At 43.3% G+C, this 16,223-nt stretch overlaps 1 protein-coding gene across 2 annotated transcripts in view; it reads right to left on the bottom strand.

Moving 5' to 3' along the window:
• The window catches only part of SYNPO2 (synaptopodin 2), a 110,433-nt gene that overhangs the window by 23,226 nt on the left and 70,984 nt on the right, over positions 1 to 16,223 (bottom strand). For both annotated transcript variants that reach the window (XM_006112606.4, XM_025190685.2), the window contains exons 2-3: positions 10,935 to 11,086; positions 1,901 to 2,706 (exon numbers count right to left, since the gene is read on the bottom strand). In XM_006112606.4, coding sequence (XP_006112668.1) covers positions 1,901 to 2,706; positions 10,935 to 11,086 — 958 coding nt within the window. The remainder of the gene's footprint in view (positions 1 to 1,900; positions 2,707 to 10,934; positions 11,087 to 16,223) is intronic.

Below are 16,223 nucleotides of genomic sequence, written 5' to 3'. Positions count from 1 at the left end.
TAGAACTAAACTCATTTTTTGGAGATTAGGGGAGCTGCTACATTATGGACCTGATTCTGCAAATCTAACTCATGAGTAATCCTTACTTATACACAAAGCTTCAAATAAGGATACTATCAATCAGCTTGAACTACACTTGTGGAAGAGGATTTGCAGATCTGATTTTGGGGGAAAGAATAAATTAAAATGTTCTCTTAGCAAATATTTTTACAGCTTGTTTACATCTGGTGTACCCAGCAGATTCAAAAGAAGGTTTAAATGAAGAAAAATTGCTTGCTCCACTAAATGTAATCAAATTGCTATTTGCAGAGAAATACCCCTGTTAAAGAATTTAGAACTTCATAAAGCTTATCTGGTCTAGTTTAAAGTCTTAAACAACATATTAATAGCTTTTTGCTTCACAAAACATGTTTGTTTTATATTCAACATACTTGCTGCTTGAAGCAAATATTTGTATCTACGTATGTCATTGGTACTTAGAGTCATCAAGAAGGTCTTAAAATATTTTTATCATTCCATCAATATTTATCCATGTATAACTAGTGTTTATCCTTCAGGTACAGTTGATTTAAAATTTAAAGTTCTGTCAATTGATTCAAAATAATTCATATATTATATGGGAAGGGGAAAAGGCAAAATATTTGTCCTAAACAGAAAAAGTGTAATAGAAGTAAGTTTTGTTGCCAATGATAGTTCATTCTGTATTAAACAGGAGTTGCCTCACACTTCCCCCAACTTATTAGACAGCCAGAGCACTGCAGAACTGACACTGTCCTACAGTTGCTGCTAACTTCATTGCCAAAATGTAATGCATGTACACTCTTCTTTTATATGCCACTTAATATGCCATAAATATGTGGATTACATACAGATACTTAAAGCGTAAGTAACAGCTTAACCCACATGCCAATAAGGATGCAAATGGTTATCATTCTAAAAATACGCTTACTAAGGAATTAGCAATGGGTTAGCAGACCTATTCCAACACTGCATATAAAATAGCTCATTGCTACACTATATCATTGCATGCATTCAAGCACCGTTGCCATACTGTGATTAAATCCCTGAGCAGAATGCTTGACATGGTCGGAAAAGAACAAACAAGCATTAGAAATGACCCAAATAAATGAATAACTATGTATAAATGTCTCTTTTTAAACCAGTGTTGGATTAAATCACTTTTTCGGTTTTTTAGTTAAACTCCTTAGATTTTGAGCCTGACCTCTGGATTTGGAAGGCAGAAAAATACTGAATTCACTTTAGAGTCTAGAGAAGACTTACAAAACTCAAAGGATCATATAACTAGCCAGTAATACACATGCTGGTGTCTGTCAAACTGACTTCTGCAGGCATCATCAAGCTTTCCTATTAGCCTTCTTTATTCATAGCTACTTTTAACAGCAGTGGCATAGCTTTGATTTTTAAAGATGCAGTTGAAGACGCACAGATTTTGCTATAAATGGAGAAATCTAGAACACGCGACCACGTTCAAGAGATGACCTTGCTTATTTGGTTAACATTTTACAAAATCATCCTTGTAGTGCATGTTAGAAGTCCAGCACAATTTACCTCCCTGGAAATTCAGCTACTTTTAGTTTCACAATGTGAGATATCACTTTTAAAAGTAAATAGTCTGTAAAATAAAGTAAAGTAGTCTACTACTGCACTGTTAAAGCATGGTTAGACACATGGGCTGAAGCCTTTGCAATTTTGTTGTTTTAAAAAGACATATGAAGCTTAAACAGAAAGATCAGTTTTTAAAAACGGGGCAGGGAGATAGAACACTTGAAAAGAATCCCTTTAAAATATTTAGTAATGCAGGCATGGTTCTGAAAAGCTGTTTCACGTTACAAAATTTACCCTCGAGTCTATGCAAATGATTTAGATGCGACATACTTACTTGCGTGCCTTGCCCTGTGCTTGTGAGGTCTGCTGTGATCTCTTTCTGAGTGCTGGTCGTCTTCTCCCTGCTCGGTGCCTTCTGATGAGATTCCAAAGGAGACTACAGAAGGAGGTGCTTCTGACTGCCCTCCTTCCACTTGAGAAGCAACACACCCCTTTTCAGCTAGAGACCTGGATACTTCCTTCTCCCTGTTAGAGCAGTCTAGGATCACTTCCACCCTGGGGAGAGATGGATCGCCTGCCTCTGATCCTTGGATCACCTTGACCTCTTTGCCACTAGCAATCTGGAATGTTTTGCTTGACCACTGGACAGTGGCCTCTTTTTCACACAGGGGGACTGCTGTTACCGGGCTAGTCCCATCTTCTTGCACGCTGGGTCTGGTTTCTGAAGGGGTACATTTTTCAGCTCCTAGGAGACTAATTTCAGAAGCACTGGTGTCCTTGTGTCTGTCATGTGAGAGGGACAACTGCAGCTCAACCACAGTGCCTGGCCTTCTTTCTTTTGTATTCTCTTTGAAAGCAGCTTCATCTGTCAAGAGTACTCTAGAAGTTTCTATCACTTTAGGAGTAATTTTGTGGCACTGCATTGTCTCCTTTTCTTGTTTTGTCACAGAAAAGTCACTCTCCTCTGCTCCATGGGATGTGTCACTGTGTATTTCTGTGATGTAGAATTCTTTCTGGGGCATTTGCGTGGCTGTTCTGATTTGCAGTGTGGTACTCTCCCTATAGTCCTCATTCTTTATTTTATCATGCTTTTTGTTTTCTGTTTCTGGACTCAAGCTTTCGTTTAGTCCATTGGATGATCTGCACATATATACACAGACACACACAAAAAATAGTTCAAGAACATAAGCTGTTGTAAGTACAACTGCCAAAGAAATTTTCATATTTAAATGGAAGTACATATTGTGTCTTCCCCATAAAAAATACCTGCAGTATCTGTTAGTAGGTAGATTTAGGTAACAGAATTTCTCAAACATTTTAAATACAAAGGTTTTTGTACCTCTTTTAACCCCCTGCAGTAGCATTAGGACATAAGAGCAACTATATTACTGCAGTAAGATTTTATTCTATGAGTCTGCTACAGCTATTCTTAAATCTTTGACCTATGCCATTCCTAACCTGTATACCCAGCTATAAAAAACATATGTTTCCAGACAGATGCTTGAATCATCTCAAACTTCTAGGATGTATACTTCCTATTTTATGTTTGACTATAGAACAAGGGCTTGGTGCTGAAATGAGAACTTTTAATCCATTCTCCTAGTATTCAAACTGTGTTAGGTGTTGTCCTCTTGCATAGGTCCCTGCCCCCAAAGAATTTACTATCCAAGAAGACAAGTAGCATATACAGGGTTGGCAGAGATCAATGGATGCTTTAAATACTTGCTTTAAAGGAAATTCCTTGTTTTTAAGTGCCATTAAGCAGTTATATTTTAAAGGCTCATCCTGTGTTATATTTTAAAGGCTCATCCCTTTGAAGTGCTTAGTGCTTTTAACTCCCACTGAAGTCTGTGCAATTCCTGGTGCTCAGTACAGCATTAGATCAGTCTATATATTTTAAAATAGGAGTTTTCTGTTTGCAGAATCTTACTTTAGCTCCTCTAACCCTACATGTCAGACTATATCTTCATTTGTTCTATTTATTCCTCTTTCTCCTCTTGGCTATGTCTAGACTGGCATGATTTTCCGGAAATGCTTTTAACGGAAAAGTTTTCCGTTAAAAGCATTTTCGGAACAGAGCGTCTAGATTGGCACAGACGCTTTTCCACAAAAGCACTTTTTGCGGAAAAGCGTCCGTGCCAATCTAGACGTGCTTTTCCGCAAAAAAGCCTGAATCGCCATTTTCGTGATCGGGGCTTTTTTGCGCAAAACAAATCTGGGCTGTCTACACTGGCCCTTTTTTCCGAACGGGAGCAGCACAGTATTTCCGCAAAAACACTGACAATCTTACATGAGATCGTCAGTGCTTTTGCGGAAATTCAAGCAGTCAGTGTAGACAGCTGGCAAATTTTTCCGGAAAAGCGGCTGATTATCTGGAAAAACTGGCCAGTCTAGACACAGCCCTTCTGTTTTATAGGTTCCCTGAAAGGGATTATCAACTTTACTGTAACCGAGTTCCCCCTTTTAGTACTGGATGCCCCAGTGACACACTGTTAATTTCAGTGGAAACTATTTCAGAGTCGTCTGATATAGTGACATATTATTCATTTTTAATATTTGACTGTAATGTAGCAAAACTTTTTGGTAATTAATAGACATACTAGATGCCCTCAATAAACTACAAAGCATCAAGTACTATAAGAGGAGTTTGAAATCAAAAGCAGGCTCCTGATATTCTAAAACTATTGGGTCATGCAGCAAATAAAGGCCAGAAATAGTAACGGAAAATGACTAGGTAAATCTGTCACCATATGAAGATGCCTCAATATAACTCACATTTATAGCCTCTCAGCATACTGATTGCATCAAATTGGATTTTGCCTCAAATAGGAAACAATGTATAACCTCTATTATACCACATATGGGACAACATAGAGGTCAGACAGATTTTCATTTAGGAAGCCCTGCGTCTCTCTGGATTCCATCATATTGTGCTATTTGGATAATCAGTTGTGTGACTGCTGACTCCAAAAAAATGTTATGAATCCATAAACATTTCCTTCTAGGCTATAATACTGGGTTTAGGCCAGCTAACTTTTAGCCTTTATTGGTAGCTCAATAACTGTGTGAGTGTTTGTGTCAGAGAGAGATATTTCCACCTTAAAAGGTCCTCACTACTTATTGATATGCTGTTCATAGACATTGGTGCATGTCTGTGGGTCCAGTAGTACAGACATGCACCAATGGCTTTTTTGTGTTTTATTTTTATTTTTTAGGTCAGTTCAGATCACTGGAGGATTTGCAAAATCAGTTTGTATCTAGACACTAGTGGTATAATTGCAATAAGGAAGTAGAGCTGCATGGAGGGGATGCAATAGGATTTGGTCCAAAATGGTGTTTACAGACTGAATATCGCTGTTCAGTTTGGCTCATGCTCAGTGCATAATAATCTTTTTACTGTCATGGAAATATTCCATGCTCTCCTTCCTCCCAGAATCCTCTCCCTGGTCTCTAGCTCACATTCTCAACATCCATTGGGAAGGTTCTACTCATCCTTGAGTGCCCAAGGGGTGGCTAGTGGCTCTCTTCCCACTCCTACTGCTTCTGTGGTATGTCCCTCTAAGGGCTTTCTGGAACGTCAATAGGATGTTCTGTTCATATGATCTCTTTAGGATATTTGCCAAGAGGGCCCTAACCCTGGGAATTAGGAACGCAGGAGGTGCTGAGTCACTCCCAGTTTTTGTGGGGGTCCCACCTGCCACCCCCTGTCCAGGGTCCTGGCTCTGTTTTCCTTGTGCCCAGAGCTCTACTCCTGGACCTGCATCTGCAGTCCCTGCTTCAGGACTTGTGCCTGGGGCTCTGTTCCCGGCAATACACTCAAGGCCCCAGCTGCTGCTAGACCTACATCTGGGGCTCCGTTTCTAGTCCTACATGTGGGGTCCTGGCTGCCACCAGCCCTGTGCCTGGCTCTCAGTTCACAGCCCTGCTCCTGGAATTCACACATAGAGTCCCAGCTGCCACCAGCCTGCTCTGGGAGCTCTGCTCCCAGTCCCACATGCAGGTTCCCAGCTTCGGCCCCCTTAACTCTGTCTTTATTTCCCACCCTTCCAGAGCCAAAGCTAGGGTTGCCAGGTGTCCGGTTTTCTACCGGACAGTCCAGTATTTGCACCGTCTGTCCAGTAGAAAAATTCAGAGAATACTGGACATGTGCAATGTCTGGTATTTTCTGAATTCCTGGCTGGGCGCTGGATGGAAGCTTGGCGGGGGCAGGGGAGTGACTGGGAGGCAGGGCCACAATTGGTGCTAGGAGCCTGTGGTAGTGTGCAAAATCCAGGAGGAGTGGGGGCCGGGAGCCTCTGGCTGCGTGCAGAAGCCGGGCACGAAGGGTGGCTCCCAGCTATTCCCCCCGCCTGGCTTCTACTAGCAACTCGAGGGAGTGCCTGCCAGAGGTGCGGCCCCTTGGACTCCGGCTGCGGCCAGTGGCTGCCCCCCCCTTTCAAAAAAAGGCACTATTGAATGCAAACTGCATTTTCGAAAGAGAGTGTCTAGAGCCGTGGTCACCAACAGGTCAATCGCGATCGACCGGTTGATCGCGAGGCCTCGACCAGTCAATCGCGAAGCGTCCTGTCCGCCCTGCCCCCATTTCCCTCCCACCCCCGATAAGTCCCACTACCTACCTCAAGTGAAAATGGAGGTAGTGTAGGCTTCCCGGGGATGGACAGAAGTCCTGGGGCAGCTTAGCGCCACTTCCGGAGATTCCAAAGTAGCGCTAGCTGCTCTGCTGGGTGTACTACGGGAGGGAGCATCGGCTCCTTGCACCGCATAGGAGGGTTGAGTCAGCCCCGTGACAGGCACGCGCGGGACTTCCCTGCGCCGGTGGGGGAGAGTGGTCGGCCCCGGGGCAGGCACACGCGCGGGACTTCCCTGCGCCGGGGGAGAGGTCGGCCCAGGGGCAGGCGTGTGCGCGCTGGGGGATTCCCTGCACCGCTGGGGGGTCGGCCTCGGGGCAGGCATGCGCTGGTTTCCCTCTGGGGGAATCCTGGGAGGAGGCAGATGTAGGGGACTCTCTGCCTCCACTGGCACCCCACTCTTCAGCCCCCATTCCCCAGCCACAGAACTCTGTCCCCACTCCCCGAATTCTGTCCCCACTGCCCAAATTCTGTCTCTACTCTCCTGTCCCCAGCTACACAACTCTGTCCCCACTCCCCTGTCTCCAGCCACAGAACGCTGTCCCCACTCCCGTCCCCACTCCCTGAATGCTGTCCCCACTCCCCTGTCCCCAGCCACAGAACTCTGTCCCCACTCCCCTGTCCCCACTCTCCGAACTCTGTCCCCACTCCCATCCCCACTCCCCAAACTCTGTCCCCACTCCCCTGTCCCCAGCCACAGAACTCTGTCCCCACTCTCCGAACTCTGTCCCCACTCTCCTGTCCCCAGCTACAGAACGCTGTCCCCACTCCCCGAACTCTGTCCCCACTCCCCTGTCTCCAGCCACAGAACGCTGTCCCCACTCCCCTGTCCCCAGCTACAGAACGCTGTCCCCACTCCCATACCCACTCCCCGAACGCTGTCCCCACTCCCCTGTCCCCAGCCACAGAACTCTGTCCCCACTCCCCGTTCCCCACTCCCCGAACTCTGTCCCCAGTCTCCTGTTCCCAGCTACAGGACTCTGTCCCTATTCCTGTCCCCACTGGCACTCTGTCCCCTGCTACAGAACCCTGTCCTCTGCCCTCCCAGCACCCTGTTCCCTCTTCCCTGCTCCCAGCTGCAGAACTCCGTCCCCACAAAATGTATAATTATAAATGCTTCATTTTAGATTTAAATAGCATGAATAAAAAACAGACCATTTATTTCATAACTATAAACACGTGATTTTAATGTTATATATTGCATAATTTAAAAATAAACTGTTTATCAGAGTGTGTAAGTAAGGGCTGGGGATAGCAAGTGATGGACAGGAGAAGAATAGAGAGGGCGAGGCTTCAAGGAAGGGGTGGGGTGGTAGATCTTCACCTGTTTGGAGATTTAAAATGTGATCTTGGGTGTAAAAAGGTTGGAGACCACAGGTCTAGACTCTCTTTCGAAAAAGCGGCTCGCTTTTTTGAAAAATCTGCTTGTAGTCTAGACGCTCTCTTTCAAAAGAGGCTTTTTCAAAAGATTATTTCAAAAAAGACTCTTTTGAAAGAGGTTTGTAGTCTAGACATAGCCTAAGTTCTCTGGGGGAAGGGATAGTCTTTTTGTTTTGTACCACACCTTATATGATAGAGTCCTTGTCCATGACTTGGGCTCCTAGCAACTATGGTAATACAAAAATAATTAAACAGGTACCATTCTTGTTTTAAAACTTACACTCTTCTCTTAAGGCTTTGTTAAGAGCTGTCTGCAGAAGAAGATGAAGGGTTTGCTTTTCCATTGCTCCATGAGGATATTAGGTCTAATCTTGGTAATCTCATATGAACCTTGCGGGCCCAATCAGCCAGCATCTCCAAAGATTCCCAGAAAGGAACCATAGAGAAAGTGACAGCAGACTAGCAATTATAGAGGAGGTGGTAGGGGGAGAGGAATTCATGGAGTTCTCCTTTCTTTCTTCTACCCATGAAGATACCAACAGTGAATAGTAGTACAAGGAGGGAGACTAAATGGAAGAGAGGGTGGGGACAGGAAATTCAGAGATTATGCTAATAGGTCAATTTCCTCTGTAAGTATTCTGTGCAACTCTTAAAGGAAAGTCTATTGCTGGAAAACTATCAGCCCCTCGTGATCTCTGGCAGGCTGGGGTTTCATTCCACTAAACAGTGTAATGCTCCCAAATTATTTTTTGGTTTTGATTTTCAATCTGCCCTATGCATTCAGACAGGGCCAACAAAGTGGTATGGAAGGTTTGCTTTGACTTCAGTGGGGCCAATATGTGGCCCCTTCATGCATTTAAAATTCCAACAGCAGCTTTGAGAGGAAGTATCAGAAATTATTTATACAGCTGCAAAGTGTGTAGAAGGTCAGAGACTGAGGCTATTTCTGAAAATCTAGTTTTACCAGCCATTGTCATGCTGACATCCCAGGGGGAACTCTGAAATGAAGGATTAGACTTTTTTCTGTGTCTCTAAACTTCAGTTTCACCCCCTATGCATACAGACAAAAATATTTCCATCAATAATAATAAAAGTTTAGAGATAGGCAATGTAAGAGACACACTGCTTGAGAACTTACCAGAGTTTGATTACATGTGATGTTGAGAATTAGTGTTTTGATGCTTATAAATAATTATCACCCAATCCTCTCCATAAAGCAAGTGCAAAATTTAAATCTATAAACATTTTTAAAATGCTTAAATCCCATAAATTGCAAATTTGAAGTCTGTAAAAATAAAAACACTTAAAAATAAACATCTGTATTGTCTTTGAGAAACAATACAAATCAAATTCTGCCATGCCTGATTATATATATTTATCGTTAGTGAGGATCAACAGCAACATCATAATACATGAGCTGAAGTCCACAGCTGTCACTATTACAGTGACTTCACTAAACTGAGTAAATAATTCATCCCACAAAAACAAGCAAACATAAAGCTTTCAAAACAAACTCTTATTATACAGTAATTCCTCACTTAATACTATAGATATGTTTCAGAAAATGATCGTGTTAAGTGAAAACGTGTTATGTGGGGTCAATTTTCCTGTTGAAAATAATGGAAAAGGTGGGGGTTGCGTTTCAAGGGGTGGTGTCTGTTGGGACTGGGACATAAGGTTGGGGGAGAAAGAGGACTGGGTTACAGCAGGGAGGGGAGATGTTTGGCTCTGGGAGGAGAGGGGAGGGGGATTGGCTTGAGAGTATGCCCCTGTGACGGGTCTGCCGGGACACACACTGCGTCCAGTGAGGGGGGGGGGGTCGCCGGGGAACGGCGCAGCGAGTGGCGAACCCTTTGCCGCTTTGCAGGGAGGCAGGGGAAGCCCCATGCAGACACTGGCAATGTTCTGGCTGGGGAAATCATGTTATTCTAGGGACGGTCATATAATTAAAAAAAATTCCCTAAAAAAAATCGTGCTATCACAAAAAAGTGTTAAGTGGGCATGTGTTAAATGAGGAATTACTGTATATTAGATTAATTCAGCAACTCTCTTCCTTTCAGGGGCAGATCACACTTTTACCCTACACTGGATACACTGTGGGAATTTCCAGAGGAACTCTGTCTTACTCATTCAGAAGTCCCCTGTGAGCCACAGGAACGTACACGCTAAAACAGAAACTCAACAGTCTTTCAGAGGGTGTGGCTCTGTTAGTGTTCAGGGAGTTTGGACATAACCATCCTCCCCCTCTTGGAGACTAATTTTGGAGGGGGCAAATAGCTGAGAGCAAATAGCAGTGTTACCTGCTCCAGTTGTGGCTAGCCTCTGCACAGGAAGAAGGGTCCTTGAGTTGTTTCCTGTTTTTTTTTTTTTTTTTTTTACTTGTATAGAATTTATACTGAATATTAGAGTGGTAGTAAGACCGACTGCAGGACTCAGTGTTTTATAAAGGAAAATAGATACCCTATGAACATTCTTTAGATGGAGAAACTGAATCCACAGAGAGGTTAACCAACTTGCCGAAGATCACATAGTGAGTCAGAAACAGAAATGGAAGTCATGTGTTCTGACTTCTGGTCTCTGTTCTGACCACAGTCTCTGAGGAAATTCCTTGTCCTGTCATTCCTTGTCCTGTGCACTGTGCTCTTCTCATGTATACAATCTTTGCTCTTTTGAAGCCTCATTCACAGTGTCTTTCCTGTATCACTCCTGCACACTCATATTCCTTCCCTTCCACTCCCTATTCTTAGAATTCCTCTCACTCTTATGTGCCAGATCATCCTTGTGACATCCCCCCTGAAAACACATTACTTTTACTGAGGCTTTCACTGGTCAGCCATAATGCACAGCTCAGAGCATGGTGGTCTTTAAATGGAGAGGAAGGACAGTCCATAACTTGGAGCATGTGCCTGGTAGTGAGCATGGGACAGATGGGTACAATTCCCTGTTCTGCCACAGATCTTAGGAATCTTAATCACTCTGTGCTTCAGTGGTGCTTCCATATCTCACAGAGGTGAACACCTGGGGGGGTCCATTAAAGATTCTGAGGCATGCAGATGCTGTGGAGATGGGGACCAAATAAGTACCATAAGAAGATGGTACCTTGAATCAATGGATCATATGTACATATACTGTGCTGTCTGAACGCTCAAGTGAGAGCTTTGTGTTGGAGAACTGAATTCCTTTATGTTTGTAAAGTGGCAAGCAAATGGCTGCCGAAAAATATATAAATAAGAATATGACTGTGCATTTGAAATTCATAATACATGCTTATAAAATGGACATTCACACCTTGTCCCCCATGTTTTACCAGCGAGTATAAGGAGCAGAATGTATCCCAGAGCATTCTGAATAGTCTTTTACCTCTTGATAAGCAGCTGGAGGGCATCAGTCAGACCTTCCATAAGAGTGATTACTTCAGAATAGGTTAAGTCTGCACAAGGCTTGCCATTGATAGACACCACCTCATCCCCCTCACACAGCCCAGCTTTGGATGCTTTGCTCTTGCTGCGAACCTGCGATGAGTTAAAAGTAAATTAAATTCAGAATTGTATAATTAGAGTGCATTTGAAACCAGTACAACTCCATCCCCACATTCTTAGTGGAACCCTGATACTACTGGTGCCTTTATGAATATAACATGATCAAAACAATCAGTCACAGCAAGTCCCAAAAATGACAAGCTCTCTAAATCTCATTAGTTAACCCTCAAAGCCTTTCTCCATCTTCACCTCTCCTCCCCAAAAAACCCCCCTTTTCCCTTAGTCAGGCTAGAAAAAGTCAGGAAGAATAAATAGGGTCAACAGTTTCAAGTTCTTCCAAACAAAGGTGGAAAGCAAACCCTATCATTGAGGATTCCTCTCCGAGAATGCCCCATCTCCAACACCTTTGTGATTAAATTAGTCCAAGTGATGTGAAATAACATCTTTCCATCTGAGCTGTATCAGTATCCCATGGGGAAACCAGGGTCTCTAAGAGTGTGTCTAGACTACATGGCTCTGTTGATGGAACCATGTAAAGTAGTTTACTCAACATAATCCCCTCTTCATTCAAATAAAAATGCCGACAATCAGCTGATCTGGCACAGCGCGGCAGTCTAGACGCGGTCGACAAGAGAAGGCTGTGTCAACCACACTGGTATGCCTCATGAAACGAGGTTTACCAGAGCGGTCGACAAAGGCTTCCCTTGTCGACCGCGCCGTGTCTAGACTGCCACGCTGTGCCGGATCAGCTGATTGTCGGCACAGCTTGTCGGCCATTTTTATTTTAATGAAGGAGGAATTATTATTTTAATTATTATTATTATTATTTTATTATTATTTAAATCCCCACTTCATTGACTATGTAGAGTAAACTACTTTATATGGCTTCATGTCGACGGAGCCATGTAGTCTAGACACACCCTAAGATATCTAGTATCCAACCCATTTAATGCATTATGGGTCAAAAACAATGGATTTGGAAACTACTTCCAGAAGATTCTCCTAATTTGTTCCTTTGGTAAATCAAGCGTACCTCTTCTTAATATTAACACAAGGGCTACGTCTAGACTGGCATGATTTTCCGCAAATGCTTTTAACGGAAAAGTTTTTCCGTTAAAAGCATTTACAGAAAAGAGCGTCTAGATTGGCATGGATGCTTTTCCGCAAAAACACTTTTTGCGGAAAAGCGTCCGTGCCAATCTAGACGCGGTTTTGCACAAGAAAGCCGCGATCGCCATTTTCACCATCGGGGCTTTTTTGCGCAAAACAATACCGCATTGTCTACACTGGCCCTATTGCGCAAAAGCATAGCATTTCCGCAAGAATACTGACAATCTTACATGAGATCGTCAGTGTTCTTGCAGAAATTCAAGCGGCCAGTGTAGACAGCAGCTGCTTTTACAGAAAAACTTGCCAGTCTAGACGCAGCCAAGTAGTAAAACCACATGGTGGACTACTCGAAAAGGACAGTCATCAACCATTTTGGTACCTAAGATTCTCTCATGTATAGACTCATAGACTTTAAGGTCAGAAGGGACCATTATGATCATCTAGTCTGACCCCCTGCACAGTGCATTCCTCCCACTAGTCAAGTCTCAGTACACTGTGAGGGAGTACAGTTGATAAGAAACATGGGGATCGCTTTGCTAAATAATAAAGTGCATCTAGCTTTGTGGTGAAGATGACAGCTGTTCATGATTTCACAGCAGCACATCACAACTGTTGAGGATACAAGAATGTAATTACCCAGCTTGGAATGTGGATAGAACTATGAGGTTAACAATTCTACTTTTGCAGAAAGTGCAGTAAGAACTTTTATAACCAAAAGTCTAGGATTTACATTTTATTCAGAGGAGAACACCTTCTACCTTCTGATACCCCACAACTGATGCTGGGGTATTAGACTAGTACTGATGCAGAGGAAAGAATGTTACCTGTTGGAATTACCCAATACAATATCTATGTTTCCCAATCAAGCACTAACCCAATATAAGTGCTAACTTGAAAGATCTAGCAAGATCACAGCATAAGGTGGCACAGAATATTGCAAAATCCATTCAGTGGGTGCACACAGGCCCACGCGCGCACGCACATGCACACACACACACACGCACATTAATTTTTTTGTTATTGTTTGAAAGAGTCTTTTGTCTCTTCTCACTTCCATAAGCCTAGGAGCATACTGATGGGGAAGTCCCATTATTGTTTTAAGATCTGGTCATGCTCTTGAATAGAAAAGTCATGTAAATGGAGAAGCTATGTAAATTGTCAGCCTGCCAATATTCTCATTTAAAAATCTACTTGCACTGGCCTATTTTTACTGTACCAGTCCTCTTTCCTTTTCCTGTACATCACTATGACCTATCATAATTATTTGTAACAAACCATAGACATCTTCAACACCACTCAAGGTGTAGCATCTGGTTAACTGCTATTTATAAAATATATATTTGGCAAATGATATGTTACATTAACCAGGATGCATGCAAGATTCTATTATAAAACAATACATGTACACAAAAGGGTTGTAGTGGAATCTGAACTCTGAAATTTCTGTTTTTTGGGCATTTGCAAATTCTTCAGCCTTAATGTTATGTTCACGGATTATGTCATAGACATAAAAACACACAACACATAATCATCAATATTCTTATTAGCTATTTAATATTATCACAAGCATAAGGACAGTAATGTAAATATGGATCATTTTCAAAGCCTTTATTTTCTATTTGTGTATCTTGGTATTTATACTGCACTCATTGGCATGGTGTCACACCCATTGTCTTCAGTGAAATTACTCCCTGTTTGCACTGTGGTCATTAGTAGCTGAGCTGCTGCATGGAAACCTATTTCTGGAGGCAGTACCTGGAATCAGTGCTATTTGGGGGGGAAAAAAAAGTGGGACTACTATCCTTTTTGCTGCTGCCTGCCATTCATCATGACTGTTGCAATTTTTAAACACCCATGTGTCACAATATAGCCTTCTGGACAATGGAGAAACAATCCAGTGCATATAGCAGCCAGTTGCCACCTTGCAGAGCCTCTAACATTTACAAATATGGAGTGGTATGCTGTGTTTATTCTTTTTCTATTAGGACTATAAACATCCTTTCACTTAGGGAAGCAATGATGTCTTAGACAGTCTTTGGTATGTTTCTCTGCATAAATGAGGTTGGATTTATTTTGTTTTTTAAACAAAAGATATTTCCATTAAATTTTTTATAATGCAATATAACTCCTAACGTAAATATTTAGAAGTCGTGTTAGAAACAAATTAAATTTACACCAGTTTTAAAAATGCAGAAACATTAACAATAAAACTCTGAAACAGTGTAAATGGCAAATAAATAATTCCTGTTGTTTTTCACTATGGAATTAAGGAATTCCTGCAATGTTAAGAGAAATCTTCTGTTTCTGGCTTTTCACTTCTACTGCAGGTTGCCAATATGAATCTGGTTCAGGCCAGCAATTGTTACCCATTTCATAGTTTTTGGTGATCTATGTGAAATAAATCAGGGGGTCTCCCTTCATTGTCCAGTGGCAAGATGTCTATGTGACTAAACTAACTGGTAATATGTCTCAGAGGTGTAGTCATGTTAGTCTGTAATTTTAAAACCAATGAATAGTCCTGTGGCACTATTCTAGACCAGTGGTTCCCAGGCCGCGGACTTCTGGCTGCTGGGCTGTGGCAGCTCTGTGGGCCGGGCCTGGGGTACACCGTTCCCACTGCAACTGTTGTGAGAGGTGTGTTCTGCCCTGCTCTTGGTCAACCAGCACCAGGCAGGGGCGGGTCTCTTACCGGACATGGAAATGCGCTTTGTTGAGCGGTGGGAAGGCCACACAGAGCCCGGCATGGGAGCCTTAGAGCAGTCGCGACCCAGGCAGCAGCGCTCAGTTAGTAGTTGGGAGGCAGCACAGGGATAGGTGAGGAGGGTGGGGCAGGCACTGGGGACTCTGGGGACAGGGCTAGTGCTGGGGGGCCTAAGAGGTGGGGTCTGGCACTGGGGGGCTCTGGAGATGAAGCTAATACTGGGGGGATCTGGGGGAGGGGCTAGTAGTACTAGTGAGCTCTAAGGGATGGGGAACTCTAAGAGGTGGGTGCTGGCACTGGGGGGCTCTGGGAGCAGGGCTAGTAGTGGGTACTGGGTGCTGGCACTGGGGGGCTCTGGAGACGGGGCTAATATTGGGGACTGGTGGCTGGCACTGGGGAGGACTCTGACAGGTTGGTGGGATGGGGCTCTGGAAACAGGAGGCTAGCACTGGGGGGGGTCTGGTGGTGGGGGACTCTAAAGGGCAGGGGCTGGCACTGAGGCATTTGGGATGGGGGATTGGTATTGGGGGCACTCTGAGGGTGGGAGGCTGGCACTGGGAGGTCAAGTTCAGGGGAATCTGGGGTCAGTGGCTGGTGCTGAGGGGTGGTAGAGGACTCTAGGGGTTAGGGATGGCACCGGGGGGTTCTGGGCACTGGGGCTTTGGGAGGACCAGTAACATTTTATTTGCATATCCATTATTTATTTGTATATCTGCCAAAAGTTTGTGAATAGATTTACTGGTCCCCAGTATAAAAAAGGTTGGGAACCACTGTTCTAGATTAATACAAATATGAAGTATCATGAGCTTTCATGGGTAAAACCCACTTCATCAGATGACCTGGAGTGGAAATAACAGAACCAAGATATTTATAATAGAAGGGGAAGAGGGGGAAGTACCTGTCAATTGTAGGACACGTGCTAATGAGACTAATTAAATGGGCTGGAAGTGTCCCATTCTTAGCTTTTGATGTAAAAAGGCAGTTTTTAGAAGCAAAGGAGACTGGCTTTATAATGCAACATCCAGTTAATGTCTTTGTTCAAGCCCAGATTTATAGATGAATACCAATTCCACACTCTCTCTCTGTAATTGGCTGGTGAAATTCCTTTGTAGAAGAATATCTGCTTTTAAATCCATAATTGAGCAAAGAGGCAGGTTAAAATATTCCCCTACAGGTTTATGTGTGTTGCCATTTTTTATGTCTGATTTGTGTCCATTTATCCTTTGTCATAGAAACTGTCCAGTTTGGCCAACATACATGGCATAGAGGCATTGCTGGCACTTGATGGCATATGTAGAATCAATTTTTAACCAAACTTATTGGCAGCATCAGAACTAAATGGACAGGACAGCTATTTTC

The sequence above is a fragment of the Pelodiscus sinensis genome, chromosome 5 (genome assembly GCF_049634645.1).
Source record: "Pelodiscus sinensis isolate JC-2024 chromosome 5, ASM4963464v1, whole genome shotgun sequence".
Lineage (NCBI taxonomy): Eukaryota > Metazoa > Chordata > Testudines > Trionychidae > Pelodiscus > Pelodiscus sinensis.
Note: the sequence above shows the minus strand (reverse complement) of the source record. Positions and strands in the feature narration are given on the sequence as shown.